Raw genomic sequence first — 15,008 nt, 5'->3', positions numbered from 1 at the left:
TAAGCATTGCTTAGTTCAGGCCTATGAATTAAAGTGATTAGATTAATTGATTGATAAATAGTAGAAATTGCCATCACAATTTACACTGTGTCCAAATTTACCTACCTTTGTATACTATATTCATAATAGGTGAAGATAGTTTGTTTTGCGAAACAGTCCAAAACCCAGACACAGAAATTACAGTTACAGTGGGGAGAACAAGTATTTGATACACTGCTGATTTTGCAGGTTTTCCTACTTACAAAACATGTAGAGGTCTGTAATTTTTATCATAGGTACATTTCAACTGTGAGAGACGAAATCTAAAACAAAAATCCAGAAAATCATATTGTATGATTTTTAAATAATTAATTAGCATTTTATTGCATGACATAAGTATTTGATCACCTACCAACCAGTAAGAATTGTTAGTTCTTCTTTAAGAAGCCCTCCTGTTCTCCACTCATTACCTGTTTTAACTGCACCTGTTTGAACTCGTTACCTGTAGAAAGGACACCTGTCCACACACTCAATCAAACAGACTCCAAACGCTCCACAATGGCCAAGACCAGAGAGCTGTGTAAGGACATCAGGGATAGAATTGTAGACCTGCACAAGGCTGGGATGGGCTACAGGACAATAGGCAAGCAGCTTGGTGAGAAGGCAACAACTGTTGGCGCAATTATTAGAAAATGGAAGAAGTTCAAGATGATGGTCAGTCTCCCTCGGTCTGGGGCTCCATACAAGATCTCACCTCGTGGGGCATCAATGATCATGAGGAAGGTGAGGGATCAGCCCAGAACTATACGGCAGGACCTGGTCAATGACCTGAAGAGAGCTGGGAATACAGTCTCAAAGAAAATCATTAGTAACACACTACGCCGTCATGGATTACGATCCCATTCCCTCAGTAAGAGCATTGAAGATTGGTCGTGGCTGGTTCTTCCAGCATGACAATGACCAAAAACACACAGCCAGGGCAACTAAGGAGTGGCTCCGTAAGAAGCATCTCAAGGTCCTGGAGTGGCATAGCCAGTCTCCAGACCTGAACCCAATAGAAAATCTTTGGAGGGAGCTGAAAGTCCAGCGACAGCCCCGAAACCTGAAGGATCTGGAGAAGGTCTGTATGGAGGAGTGGGCCAAAATCTCTGCTGCAGTGTGTGCAAACCTGGTCAAGAGCTACAGGAAATGTGTGATCTCTGTAATTGCAAACAAAGGTTTCTGTACCAAATATTAAGTTTTCTGATGTATCAAATACTTATGTCATGCAATAAAATGCAAATTAATTATTTAGAAATCATACAATATGATTTTCTGGATTTTTGTTTTACATTCCGTGTCTCACAGTTGAAGTGTACCTAAATAAAAATTACAGACCTCTACATGCTTTGTAAGTAGGAAAACCTGCAAAATTTGCAGTATATCAAATACTTGTTCTCCCCACTGTATATAAAACAGAGAAAAGCAGTAAATCCTCACATTTGATTGATGTTTGACATTTGTGCCTGGTAATTGACTTAAATTAATACCTTATCAAAATTGGTTTTGATTACTTTTGTGTTGGTTGACTTATCAAGTAAACAGTTAAAAAATTAGTTTATGGAATTTTTCATGGCGGAGTTTGTCATTATCCTGCGTCTCGTTTGAGAGTTTTAGATTCGGTCTAGCTGTTTCAGATGCTTTTCCACTGTGACGAGAATTGAATTCCGGGGGAAATACTTAATCAGATATTTAATTTTAATGAATAATTTTGCTTGCCACAGGGATGGTTACATTTGAATACATTGAGTATCTGTACAAAGTCAGCTATTGGCACTTTGAGCACATCTGTGTATTTGGATTGGCCTTTATGAAGTCCATGTTGACCACACCCTGTTATGTTAGCACAAACACACATGGTGCATGGTGAACAACTTGTCGCAGATATTGGCACTTTGATGACAGGCAGCATCAGATAGTGAAAAGTTTGAGGAAACTGGTGAACTATGTGTCTCTGTGGGGGCAAAAAGAGGCTGTTCATTATTGGATTTGTTGAAATGTGTGTGTGAGGAGCCATTTTAATTATGTGCTGCTGTGGTTTGGGGTCTTCCCCTCTCTCTCTCTCTCTCTCTCTCTATCTCTCTCTGCTCTGCTCTGCTCTGCTCTGCTCTGCTTGGTACAGATGATGTCCCGCTTCCTCGTTATTCCCCCTCTTGGCCGTTCCCGTGACAACTCTCCCGGCCGTTAATCGCCGTGGAGACGGACAGAGAGGGATCAAACGAAGGAGGGAGAGCAACTCAAATTGGCTCCACATTGGCCATGTGATCTTTATACCACTCCGGCTCTCTCTCTCTTACTTTATTTTATTTTCTACATCAATCTTACCTTTTCTCAATATTCCTCCTTTCACTTTCATCTCTCCCGTTGTCATTGTCCCCTCTCTCAGTTTTTCCTCTGCCTTTCACCGTTCCTCTCTCCTGTATCTTTCTCTGTCTGTTTCTCTCTCTCCCCTTGTAGTTTTCTCCCCCACATGCCTCTATTTGTCTTCCTTTCAGTCTTTACTCCATTATCTCTGTCTCTCCTCTCAAAGTTTGCTTAGTTCCCTTTACTCCCATTTCTGTATGCTGTTCTCTTCCTCTGACTTTCTCTCTCCTCTCCCTCCTTTCACTTTCAGTGACCCTCTTGCTCTCTCTCTCTCTCACCCACCCCTTCCCTTTGTTGCTGCAGTATGAGCTCACCAGTATTGAGCTGCACCAGACAGACTTATTGTAGGTTTGTCCCTATAGTCCTACCTGGCCATTTATTGCTGCACGATGCAGTCATCAATTAATGACTACACTAACCTTTTTTACGATTTTTATCAGTTGCAGACTTTGCATGATGTGTGACAAAAGGATTGACACCAAGATCATGTCTTAATGCTTTGGCATGCTGTATAATTGCAGGTAACTGCAAAGAACCAATAATCTACAGCAAGCCCAGCTGTCTTTGACTTATAGACTCTTCATAGACAAACAAACTACCTCTTTTTAGTTCTCTGTCATGTACGTTTGTATTAGCTGGAAGCAAAATCCTCATCATTGGTGATTTTTTTCTTTTTCTTTTTACAAATCAACTGTCCAAAACCTTAAGTTGTCTGGCCAGCTTCCCTCACCTTCAGTGTAAACAAAAAAATCACCTCTTGAGAGAAAGCACAAGAAAAGTATATAGAAGTTATTTTCATGTCTCTTTCACTTATCCCTTCAACAAGCCAGACAGTTCAATAGTTAATTCACCTTCCATTCAACATGTGCTTTTACAACTTTAATCTTCTACCCGCTGTGTGGTTAAACATTATTGTACCCTGCTCGTACTCAGAAAGGATTTTGAGGCCCGTCATCATATCTACAATCTGATCAGAAAATACAAGGAATGAGGACCTTTCTTACTGAAAAATAGCTTGATAACTCTATAACTAACTGATGTACCTGAAAACTTTAATGGAAACTAAACACTGTTTTTGGCAACTTTTTTTGTTACTACCCAGAGGTTAAACTTTTTGCCATTTTGTTTTTGGCCTGACCTTGAGTTATTCGGATTCTGAGCCACAGCATGTCTGAAAAAACTTATGAAAGCTGAATGCTGCTTGACCTGATGTTAGTATATTTTTGTTATTTATTTAGCTGAAGATTTTAGTTAATACCGAAACAGCAGGTGCTGACCTTTTAACCACTATGTCCCATTGTAACATATCATTCACTTATTGGCTCATACCCACATTTTACTATTATTATCAGTTTTTGTGGCTTGTGCAGAGTTGATGGATGAAACCATGTTTCCAAATGAGTAATTAAATGGGCAGCTAACTCTGCAGTTAATAACTCATTATTAAGTAGTTAAATTAATTAGCATATCACTGACTTTGACACATACCTAATAACGTGTTAAAACATTTATTAAATTTTAATCACTAGTCAATTAAGCATTCATTAGTGAACAATAACATAAAGTGTTACCCAATGAGCACCTAATCAAACAAAGTGAACCACATCAGAAGGACGTTCACTGGTTGATGTGATCTGCAGTAAACAGCAAAGGTCTAATTTTTTGTAGAGACACACTCCGCTGTTAAACAACTAACTAATAATCATGTTCAGACACAGACTGAGCTTTCTTTGAGGTCTATCTTTGAGGTGCAGCCTCAGCCTGTGCCGAAACTAGCCTCTGTCACAACCGGGAGGGAAAAAATACCCTGTGTCATTGCCTTAAGCAGAACTACAGAAACAAGATGTGGGGATTATTTCAAACATGCAGACTTGTCATACAGTGGTGATTTTAAGTCCAACAGACGTCATACTGATTTATGTAATTTGTGCTGTGTTTGGATCAAACAGCTAGCGTAGTCTGTCTGTGCTGAAGATTAAACACGACACCTTCAGGTGGGGTCATGTCATGACCGGAAACAAAGTGTTTTGCAATGTAGTAAGATTTTTGTCATCTCACTTGGTTAGCGCAGGGTTTAGTAACACAAATACTAATCATCTGTGTCCTTTTTTATCATTAGCTCCAGTACTTTGGGGCCACTTTGGGGGATTTGGTTATTTAAACTTTCAATTCGCCTGTTTTTAAAAAAATAAATAAATAAATAAAGAAGAAAATCAATAATATGAAATTTGGGTAAAAATTGTTTAAGAGTTTAAAAAGTTTAAAAATACCCCTTGAATTGCAAACTTAACTGTTTTCTTTTACTTTGAGGGACTTTGGCGCAAAATCAGCAGCCTGTTTGTATTTTTTCTCTACTTTACACTTTCTGTAAATTGAAGCATAATCTGAACTGTCCTTGCCTCAAGAGGCTTTGTAAACTGTGGTGAACAGTGTCCTCTTGCAGTAAGAGACACAAAACAAACTGGATTTGCAGGGACATAAATGCTGGAAAATACTTCAAACACAGCTGCTCCTTTTGAAAAATAAGCCATAGTCCTGTAGCAGTCCTGCATCCTACCATGAGAGAATAGTTTATGTTGAGTGGCAGCACGCCACCATGTCACAAATAACTGTAAGACAGACCTTTATTAAAGCATAATGTATTAAATAACTTAATCTACATTCAAGTTAGTCTATCAGCGTTACATTTCGGCTAAACACGCCTCAGAGGTCATCATGAGTCTGTCAGCAGGACAGAGCTGCAGTCGACTTTTTTCACATGATGCTTCTAATGCTGTCACTGCTGTCAATCATTCCCTTCATTCTCCTTTGACCCTGTGGCAGGCTGTTAACGGATATCACAAACCTCTCCTTGCATTAACGTTACACAAAATAATCTCCCTCCCTCTCTCTCTCCCTCTCTCAATCTCTTTCTCTGTCTTTTGTTTCTCTTTCTGTCGCAGCTCGCTCGCCGGTGTTCAGTGCCATGTTTGAGCACGAGATGGAAGAGAGTAAGAAGGTGAGTTAAGCACTTGACTCTTGTTCCTGCTTCTGTAGTGGCGAGTTGAATGTCTAAATTCTAATCTTTCTCTCTGTTGCGTCAGTAAGAGCTCACCCCCGAAAACACCAAGTGTGTCTGCACATGTTCCTTCATGTCTTGTTGGTGTCTTTAAAGCCACTATTTGTAGAATTTGTATGTGATTATAGTATCTTTGAAATTATTCTGAAGGCACAAGTTGTTGTTTGTAGACAAAAAGGGACAGTGCCAGTGAAAATGGGTGAAGTCATTTCACTATTGTCCTGGGGCCCCTTCTATTTACTTCCTCTTGGCCATATCTAACGTAAATTTAACATCCATTTCCACTGCAATGCTGATTAGAGTGCCACTCAAAAATAAACAAAATAAATAAATAAATAGATAAATAGATAAAGTTTTACAATGTGCAACATTTTCCGATTTTATTGTGTAATATTAACTTTGATATCGCAAGCAAGACTAATGCAAAAATCCTCTAAAAGAAGACCAATAGCTGCAGTTAATTTAGAAGTTAATAATCAACAGTTAAGTATCCACAAGTGACCAGAGAATGAATTAGATTGCCAAAAGTTTTGTGACGCACATGAAAGTTAATGACATCCCATTCTTAATCCGTAGGGTTTAATATGGAGTTGGCCCACCTCTTCTGGGAAGGCTGTCTACAAGGTTTAGGAGTGTATTCATGGGAATATTTGACCATTATTTTTGGTGAGGCGCATTTGTGAGGTCAGGCACAGATGTTGGACGAGAAGGCCTGGCTCGCAGTCTCCAGTCAAATTCATCCCAAAGGTTTTCTTTTGGGTTGAGGTCAGGTCTCTATGCAGGCCAGTCAAGTTCTCCACACCAAACTCGCTCATCCATGTCTTTATGGACATTGCTTTGTGCACTGGTGCGCAGTCATGTTGGAACAGGAAGGGGCCATCCCCAAACTGTTGCCACAAAGTTGGGAGCATGACATTGTCCAGAATGTCTTCGTATACTGAACCATTAACAGTTCCTTTCACTGGAAGTAAGAGGCCAGGCCCAACCCCCCCTCCACCAAACTTTACACTTGGTACAATGAAGTCAGGCAAGTACTGTTCTCCTGGCAACTGCCAAACCCTGAATCGTCCATCGGATTGCCAGACAGAGAAGTGAGATTTGTCACTCCAGAGAACACGTCTCTTCTGCTCTAGTGTCTAGTGCACTTGGTGATGTAAGGCTTGGATGCAGATGCATCATGGTCATGGAAATCTATTCCATGAAGCTCTCTACGCACTGTTCTTGAGCTAATCCGAAGGCCACACCACATTTAGACATCTGTAGCTATTGACTCTGCAGAAAGTTGGCGACTTCTGCGCATTGTGCGACTCAGCATGCGCTGACCCTGTTCTGTGATTTAATGTAGCCTACCACCTCGTGGCTGATTTTCTGTTGTTCCCAATCGCTTCCACTTGTTATAATACCACTAACAGTTGACAGTGAAATATATAGTAGTGAGGTGGCAACCTGTCATGGTACCACACTTGAATTCACTGAGCTCCTGCTGTGGCTCGGGTTAGAGTGGTACACTTCCACAGCTAGCCGTTTTTGATACTTTTCGCCTTTCTGAGGCAACATCTTGTCGACCAGACCTGTACTTGAAGTGACCTTATTTACTGTACCAGAAAATGACTGGGTGGTGATAAAATGAGAATAATTAAGTATAACATAAAACACATGCAGCATGGTGGTGCTGTGGTTAGCACTGTCGCTTCACAGTCCGGGGTTCGAACTTTGGTCGTTATAGTCTCCTGCTTCCTCCCACCATCCAAAGACATGCATAGGTTAAAACTAGAACCGCCAGGGCTCGTTGTATACCTGTAACCGCCATAGCGGGTAAAATTTACCCGCTATAAAAATGCAGTGATTTTGTGATTATTTCTGCTACATGCAGAATGCAGCATACAATTTACAAAAAAGACTGACTGTTGTAGTGTTTTATAGGCAGTAATAATAGCCTCATAATGTCGGCTAGTTCTTACTGTTCTGCTTGTTTGTTGACTCCAACACATATCTACAAAAGTTTAAAAGTCCAAATAAAAGTAGGCTATTTATTCAAAAGAAACAATTATTATCAATTCCAAAATTCATAGTAGATTTTTACCCAACAGAAAAATGTATAATGATCACTTTTACTAAAAAATACACAGTACTGGAAACGTTAGCCGGTCAAAAAGCACACGACCGCAGAACACACCTCTATCGCAGGGACAAACTAGGCTACTGCAGCATTAGTTTTGATGATCATATCATATCATATCATATACTACTGATTACTGCTGCTATAGTGTTAACCCAGTAATAATATTCTGTTAACATGATATTTAAACCAAATAATAACACTTAGAAGAAGAAGAAATATTAATGATAACAATACTTACTCAAGGATTAATTTACTGTACTTTTGTAGAGAAATTCTGAAGTAAATAATATTCGGAAAATGTAAACAGAAAAATGCGGATGATAAACAGCTCTACCTGTCCACCTAACCTACCTCCACTCTCCCACCCACCTTCCTTTCTGATTGGAAATAAAATCCTTGTTCTCCAGCAACTTCCTCTAACGTAACAGTGACCTAACTGAGGTTCTCCTCATTGGCACCAAATCCACTTTAACAAAACTTGACAGTTTTTCTCTTACCATAGACAACCTATCAGTTTCCCCCTCCCTTCAGGTCAAGAGTCATCCTCGACAGCACACTTTTAATTTCAAGCTTACATTAATAATGTCGCTCAGTCTGCATACTTTCACTTACGTAACAATAATCACCTCCGTCCGTCTCTTTTACCCACTAGTATAGCCATTCTCGTTCAGACACTGGTTACATCCCGCATTGATTATTGTAATTCTCCTCTCTTTGGTCTTTCTCTCAAATTCATACATAAATTTCAACTTGTTCAGAACTCTGCTGCTCGTATCATCACCAGAACCCCTTCTACTTATCATATCACTCCTGTCCTTCAGCAGCTTCATTGGCTCCCAGTTAAATACCGCATTGATTTCAAGATTCTGCTCCTCGCCTTCAAGGCCATCACAACGTCATTCCACAGTACCTCACTTACCTCCATCATATCAACACACCCATTCGTCTTCTTCTTCTATTCATCTAACTGCACCTCCTGCCTGTTTGACCTATGGGGTTTAGAACGGTAGCGCCGCTGTAATCTTGAGAAGCTGTAGAGCTGCAGTCTCTATTCATTCAACTTACACTATAAATTTCCAGCTAAACTAAGGCTTTTTGAATACCCTTTTCTCTCTCTGTCTCTCTGTCGTCTGCCATTCACCCGTTTGTGCAGAGTTTAGCGTGCATTCCGTGCTGCCAACAACTGCATGCACAACGCGGTTCCTTGCGGGTCTATTTCAAGTAGCCAGCTGTTAGAACTATATAATATTCTTTGTGTGGTTCATCAACTGTGATAAATTATCCAAAAATCCTGTGAGGTGCGGACAACTCGGCACAACACCAGTGAAGCTGGGGATGAGGAGCAAGCGTTCCTCTTCCGCCACCACACACACGCTACGCCTACACATGCGCACTGACGACCCAGGGTTAGGATTACAATTTTGGATTTATTTACCCACTTTAAAAACATTTATTGAAAGTTTTATTCTTTTTACATGTTTATTTATAGCATTACGTTGAAATGTATATTGTAATAGGCTGTATATTAACTTATTGGGAGAAAACTGGTAGTTCTATGTAAAATTAGACGTTGAGCACCCCCATATCGGCAAAATGGCATGATCCTTGTTTCGCTGCGAAGCTTCGACTGTGAGATTGACAGTCATCGAAGCATCGAACTATTCGAGGTCAACAAGCTATATATACTGTACCTATAAATAAAATGTATTATTATTTCTGGGATGGAAGATTTTGGGGGACTATCTCCTGGGGGTGCCAATATCAATATCCATCCATCGTCAACCGCTTATCCTGCAAACAGGGTCGCAGGGGGGCTAATGGAGCCAATCCCAGCTGACATCTGGCGACCTGGACAGGTCCAGTCCATCGCAGGGCCACACATAGACGAACAACCACTCACGCTCACACTCACACCTAAGGACAATTTAGGGTTGCCAATTAACCTAGACTGCATGTCTTTGGATGGTGGGAGGAAGCCGGAGTACACGGAGAGGTGAGGCGACAGTGCTAACCACCGCACCACCGTGCCGCCCGCCAATATCAATATTTAAGTTTTAATTTTGAAAAGAGAGGAAAACTAACTATTATCTACAACATTTGTTTGTGAACACAAACACACGATACAAATGTGTAATTCTGACAAGTATCACTTACATTTTCTTATTCGACAGTTGTGACCACAGTATGTACTGAGCAGTTTAAAAATGTATTTTTCAGTGCTCTCTGGTGGACAAACTATGTAATGGCAATACTATTTCTAAGTTACGTATAACAAATCTTTGGCATTTCAGTACTGCAATGTCTTGCTGTGGCCAGGTCTCACTTTTCGGCATTTAGAATGACCAAACTGTGCATTAAAATTATTAATATCAGTGGAATAGGTAAACCAAATCAGTTCAACTTTGGTGAACTTTAACACATGAATTTTTCACGTTTAGATAGATGTGTTGCGCCATCAATCTTTATTTAATAATCCTCTGTCAGAACTGCTCCACAGAAAGAGGAATGGTTTGCAGACAGTTATGAGGCAAGAGTCAATTGTACTAATACATCTTTTGAATGAACTGTGTAAACTTGTTGTTTATTAGCAATTGGAGAGTTAAGTAACTCTTTATTGAATGAAATTATCTAAAGGTGACTGGCTAGCATGTTCCCACGGCAGGTTAGCTTGTTAGCTCTTAGCACGGATATAAATGTTTTTAAATGTTTTCTTAGTAACGTAAATGAACCTCTGAAACCTTTACCGTACATTCTAGTGTATAAGTTATGTTTAGTTGCCCTGAGTGCAGTTGATTTTATATATGTGTCTAAAAGAAGTTTATTTAGTTTATATTTATATGTACATTTGTGGCTTAGTGTACATGTAAGTATTTCAACGCTACAGGCAGTGTGCTCATCATTGCTTGTTTTAATGTGCCCTGTGATATAGTGTTTGTGTGTTTGTGTGTTTCCATGTCTGTGTATGTGTGTACACGTGTGCAATGCAGAGAGCCCTCGTGCCACAGTTGGTTGTGTTCATTGGTTGTGGGGTGGTGAGATTGAACCTTGGTGATTTAGCCGTCATGTCAGCAGAATATTGATGCCTGCGCGGCTCGAATGGGGAAATTATAAAGCACAGAGCCAGGAAATGCATCTTAATTGCTGTTTAAGTGGGCGTCTTCATCAGAAAGAGGGAGAGATGGTGGGCCACGTCCCCGTACAATTCAGAGAAAACAGATAGATGGCTTAACACTCCTCTGCAGCACTCTATAAAGGAGAGACAAATGAGCTCATAAAGAAACACTCTAATAGAGGACTGCTCTGTGAATAGAAGGGAGCTTCCGACACTGTAACTACAGGAGTGTTGTCTATATATTAAACACGGTTGAAAGCTTGTCTTTGTAATACTGAGGGAAGTCCTGTTGTGTACAAACAGTAAGTAAAAAAAAATACAGGCCGTGAATGTGAAATATTTTTCAAACATGAATCTGAGGTTAATTTAGAAACAATATATACATGCAGATTTGATGTGCCAAATGTAACGAGGATTCTTTTGAATTACCTGTCTAAGCTGCATCTGTGCTCACATGCCCGCATATATTTATGTGTGTTATCTGTATTCCTGTAAAAGAGCAGTATAGCAGACTGCAGACTGCATACTGTAAACTCAACCCAGCCCCTTTCAGACTCCCCTTCCATTATTTCTCAGTGTGTTTATGTTGCTGTTGAGTGGTCAGAGTTGACACAAACGCACTAAGCTGTTGGAACACCCAGCCTGACCCTGCTAAAATGCCGCTGGTCACCGTGTTGACGATAAAGCACTGTTATAATTGGTTTACTGCTTTGTTCTGCCTCTCAGTGCGGAGAGAAAGGTTCAGGTTACCGTCACTGTGCCAGCGAGTGATAAAGCCTACTTTGCTGGTTGCAGGCACAGTCAAGGAATGAATGCTTAGGATTAATTTTCAGGAATCAGCTGAAAAGAATTAAATAAATGAATGTATTTTTGCTGAAACGTGTTCAGACTGTTCAGAAGGTTCTTCAAGTTTTTTTAAATTCTTATTTGGCACTTGGAACTTGTTTTGTATCACTGCATGGCTGACTGTCCCTGTGTGTGTGCTAAACAAGGTGAGTGAGTTTAATTCAAGTAGGTTTTGGGATATTCACATGAAGAAAAAACACTGTGCTGCTGCACATGGTTTTGAAGGATTGTCAAAGCATCTGTCTTTTTCTTCTCTCGCCTTTTTATTCAGTTAAACCCTGTGTGTGTTATCCTCTCCGGTCCTCTCCTCTCGTTCAGAATCGTGTGGAGATAAATGACGTGGAGCCAGATGTCTTCAAAGAGATGATGTGCTTCATCTACACAGGCAAGGCCCCCAACCTGGACAAGATGGCTGATGACCTGCTGGCTGCAGCTGACAAGGTACAGCATGTGGGTGTGTATGTGGATGTGTGTGCACCTGTTACTATGTACATTTATACACAAGCCGGTATGCATAATAATGTCCCCAAAAATACACCTGAGGAACAACAAATGCTCCTCAACCCCTGTACACACACACACACACACACACATATTCAAACACTTTATGATGGGAAATATAAACCTACCCACCATTGGGAGGTAAAGAGATGCATGCAAATTTCTCATTGCTTGTTCCTGTGCTGACCTTCTATACTCAGTTTTTCCTGTCTATTTATCCAAATTTTTTCCAGTTGTCTGGAAACTTATTGCATTTGCTTTATTAATACTGTCAAGCTGCTGATTGTACAGCTTGATTTGCATTATTTATGCAAAATTAGGTAGGCCTGTTAAACTCTTAGCCATGATAGTGGCATGTCTCTACGTATGCCAGTCTATCGGTCGGCACAGTACTTAAGCCCACACGATGGATTGTAATAACTTTGGTGAATCATCATCATCAACATTTTAATTTGCCAATTCTGCACTGTTCTTTCTTTTGGTAAAGTATCATCACTAAGCAAACACTGACATGCTAAACTAAGATGGTGAACATGGTCTGATCAGGCATTTAGCTCAAAGCGTCGCTGTGTGTGTGTGTGTTAGTCCAGCCTCACAAAGCTGTTAGCATGGCTGTAGACTCTTGTTTATATGTTCACAGCTGTAAGCATGTCAAAAGAGTTTGAAAGATTCAATAGCAACCAAAAATCTGTCACATAATATCGAAGGTCTTTTAAATCAGTCACTGATTTTAATGTAGTCAGCTTGTCTTGAGAGAAATACTGATACATCATCATCTCACTTACAATTTAGCCTTTATGCTTGAATGAAGAGTGCAGAATTGCAGTTCCAAATTAGTGTTTTCTGTTGTGGTGGCAGCCCGGCTGACGGTGAGTGTCCTGGTTTATTCTACTTTTTATCAGTTTTTCTGCTTTTTTCCTTTGTTTCCTGTTCTCTGCCCGCCTCTCTGTGTTTTCTCCCCTGTGTGCTCTCTCTCCCTCTGCCCCTGAGCCCAGCCAACTACCTGCACCTGCAACTCATCATCCACCTCGTCAGCCTGCCACACCTGCCAGTAATCAACCTCATCCCAGCCTGTATTTTAACCCCGGTTCTCCACACCATCCTCGCTTGATCGTCGTTGCTCCATACCTGGTGCCACTTCTGTGTTCAGGCTTTCATGTTCCTTGTTTTTTTTTCACGTTTACACTGTACCTTGTCGCTGTCTTCCCTAACCTTGTCTCTCTGTCTGTTTCCCTCCCAGGTACACTCACCCTCGTCCTCCGTTCGGCTGGGCTCATCCACTGGCCCACTCCTCTTCGGACTTCCCTCTCGGCGTCCTCCCTGTTCCCCCGCCTCTCCTTTACATAATTAGTGTTAGTAAATACCCTGCTAAATTGAAAAAATATGGTGACATAAAATCCCCTGTTGTCTCTGCTGTACCCATATGACTCGTCCTGAAGTGTATTTGAATATAAGGAAAGATTATTGTTCCAAGCGATGTTGTAATGAAACTCAGTGGAAATTATTTTTTACCTCTCAAGTTTCCCATTATCATCCCCCTCAGTCTGCATAACTGTCACTGTTCCTTCTCTTTGCCATATTTTTTTTCTCATTCAATTTAAACCTTGTTGCAGCCGCAGTGGAGTAATTCTGTATTTCAGAATCATTACACAGTGCAACAACAGTTGTTGGTGGCAGCTCTGTTTAGGTAATGTAGTTTACCTGCTGTTTCTCCTCTCTCTCTCTTGCTCTCTCTGTCATTGGCAGTATGCTCTGGAGAGGCTGAAGGTGATGTGCGAGGACGCTCTGTGCACGAGTCTGAGTGTGGAGAACGCCGCAGAGATCCTCATCCTCGCCGACCTGCACAGCGCCGACCAGCTCAAGACGCAGGCTGTGGACTTCATCAACTAGTGAGTTACACGCCAACACTGAGATCATTCATCTCCGGAAATAATTCCACACTTATGCAAACATTTTTTTCTGTTATACACACACACACACTCATACACTTAGCTTTTTGTCAAAGGAAGTCATTAATTTTCAGTGGGAGCAATTTTTGTCTCCAGAGGAAATTTAATTTAATCCCCTGATCAGACCATTTTGCTGCTGGATCATATTGGGCCATTTAGCAATAAAGCTCAGCTGCTGATGTTAATAATGTAGCATGCAGCCTGTTTAGGTAAGATGGGGCCTATTAGCATCAATGACTGCTATTTATGTCCATGGAGAGATGATTGATGCAGTATTTGAATGCCCGGTTGAAACAAAAAGGTTTCCCTCAGTCACTACCTAAATTCATCACCTTCCCTCTGTTTTCTAAATTCTCTGTCTCTGAGCCAGACACATTTAACATCCCTTTGTTTATTCCTCTGTCCTCTCTTTGCAATTTTACTCCATCTCCTGGCCTTGTTCCTGCATGGGCGACATCTCCCTCCCTCTTCCATTGCCTTCCATCTTCCATCCCCACTTCTTCCCTTTCTCCCTCTCCTGTTCTGTGCTTAAGAGCTCCTGTGTGCCTAAAGGTGTTCAGTAATGCAGATTTCTGCCCCTAATCCCAGTCATTAATTGTGGTTATGGGCGTTATGACAGTTTAATTTGCGACAGCGTTGTTGTTGTGGTGGGAAAATTGGCCACAGGGGACTCCAGGCCAGCAAAGCGTTATCAACCCTCCTCCTATGGACACAATGGGCAGCAACAAGAGCAGCAAAACAAAAATCAATTTAGAGGACGAATATAGAAAACAGAAGGCACTGAGGAACCAATAATCCTCCCCCTAGCAGCACCTCAACCTCTTTCCAGACCAGTTTTTACAAGTAGCTTACAGTCATTTAGTGAGACAATAGGAGTTCTCTCCAGTGATGTAGCAGAGAGTAAAGCCACCCAAACACTCTTTATCCACTTTGTTTATAGAAATTTACCTACTTTTTTAGCCTAACATGAATATTTAGTCTTGAGTAAATTCATAGAATAAATGACAGTATGTAGTGTTTTTGTTGATAATAGTGTTG

At 40.8% G+C, this 15,008-nt stretch overlaps 1 protein-coding gene across 2 annotated transcripts in view; it reads left to right on the top strand.

Annotated features, from left to right (window-relative positions):
- The window catches only part of LOC123960625 (speckle type BTB/POZ protein), a 99,859-nt gene that overhangs the window by 77,553 nt on the left and 7,298 nt on the right, over window positions 1–15,008 (top strand). For both annotated transcript variants that reach the window (XM_046035483.1, XM_046035492.1), the window contains 3 exons: window positions 5,325–5,380; window positions 11,839–11,961; window positions 13,768–13,910. In XM_046035483.1, coding sequence (XP_045891439.1) covers window positions 5,325–5,380; window positions 11,839–11,961; window positions 13,768–13,910 — 322 coding nt within the window. The remainder of the gene's footprint in view (window positions 1–5,324; window positions 5,381–11,838; window positions 11,962–13,767; window positions 13,911–15,008) is intronic.

This window comes from Micropterus dolomieu, linkage group LG02 (assembly GCF_021292245.1).
Source record: "Micropterus dolomieu isolate WLL.071019.BEF.003 ecotype Adirondacks linkage group LG02, ASM2129224v1, whole genome shotgun sequence".
Lineage (NCBI taxonomy): Eukaryota > Metazoa > Chordata > Actinopteri > Centrarchiformes > Centrarchidae > Micropterus > Micropterus dolomieu.
This window is presented reverse-complemented; position numbering and strand designations above follow the sequence as displayed.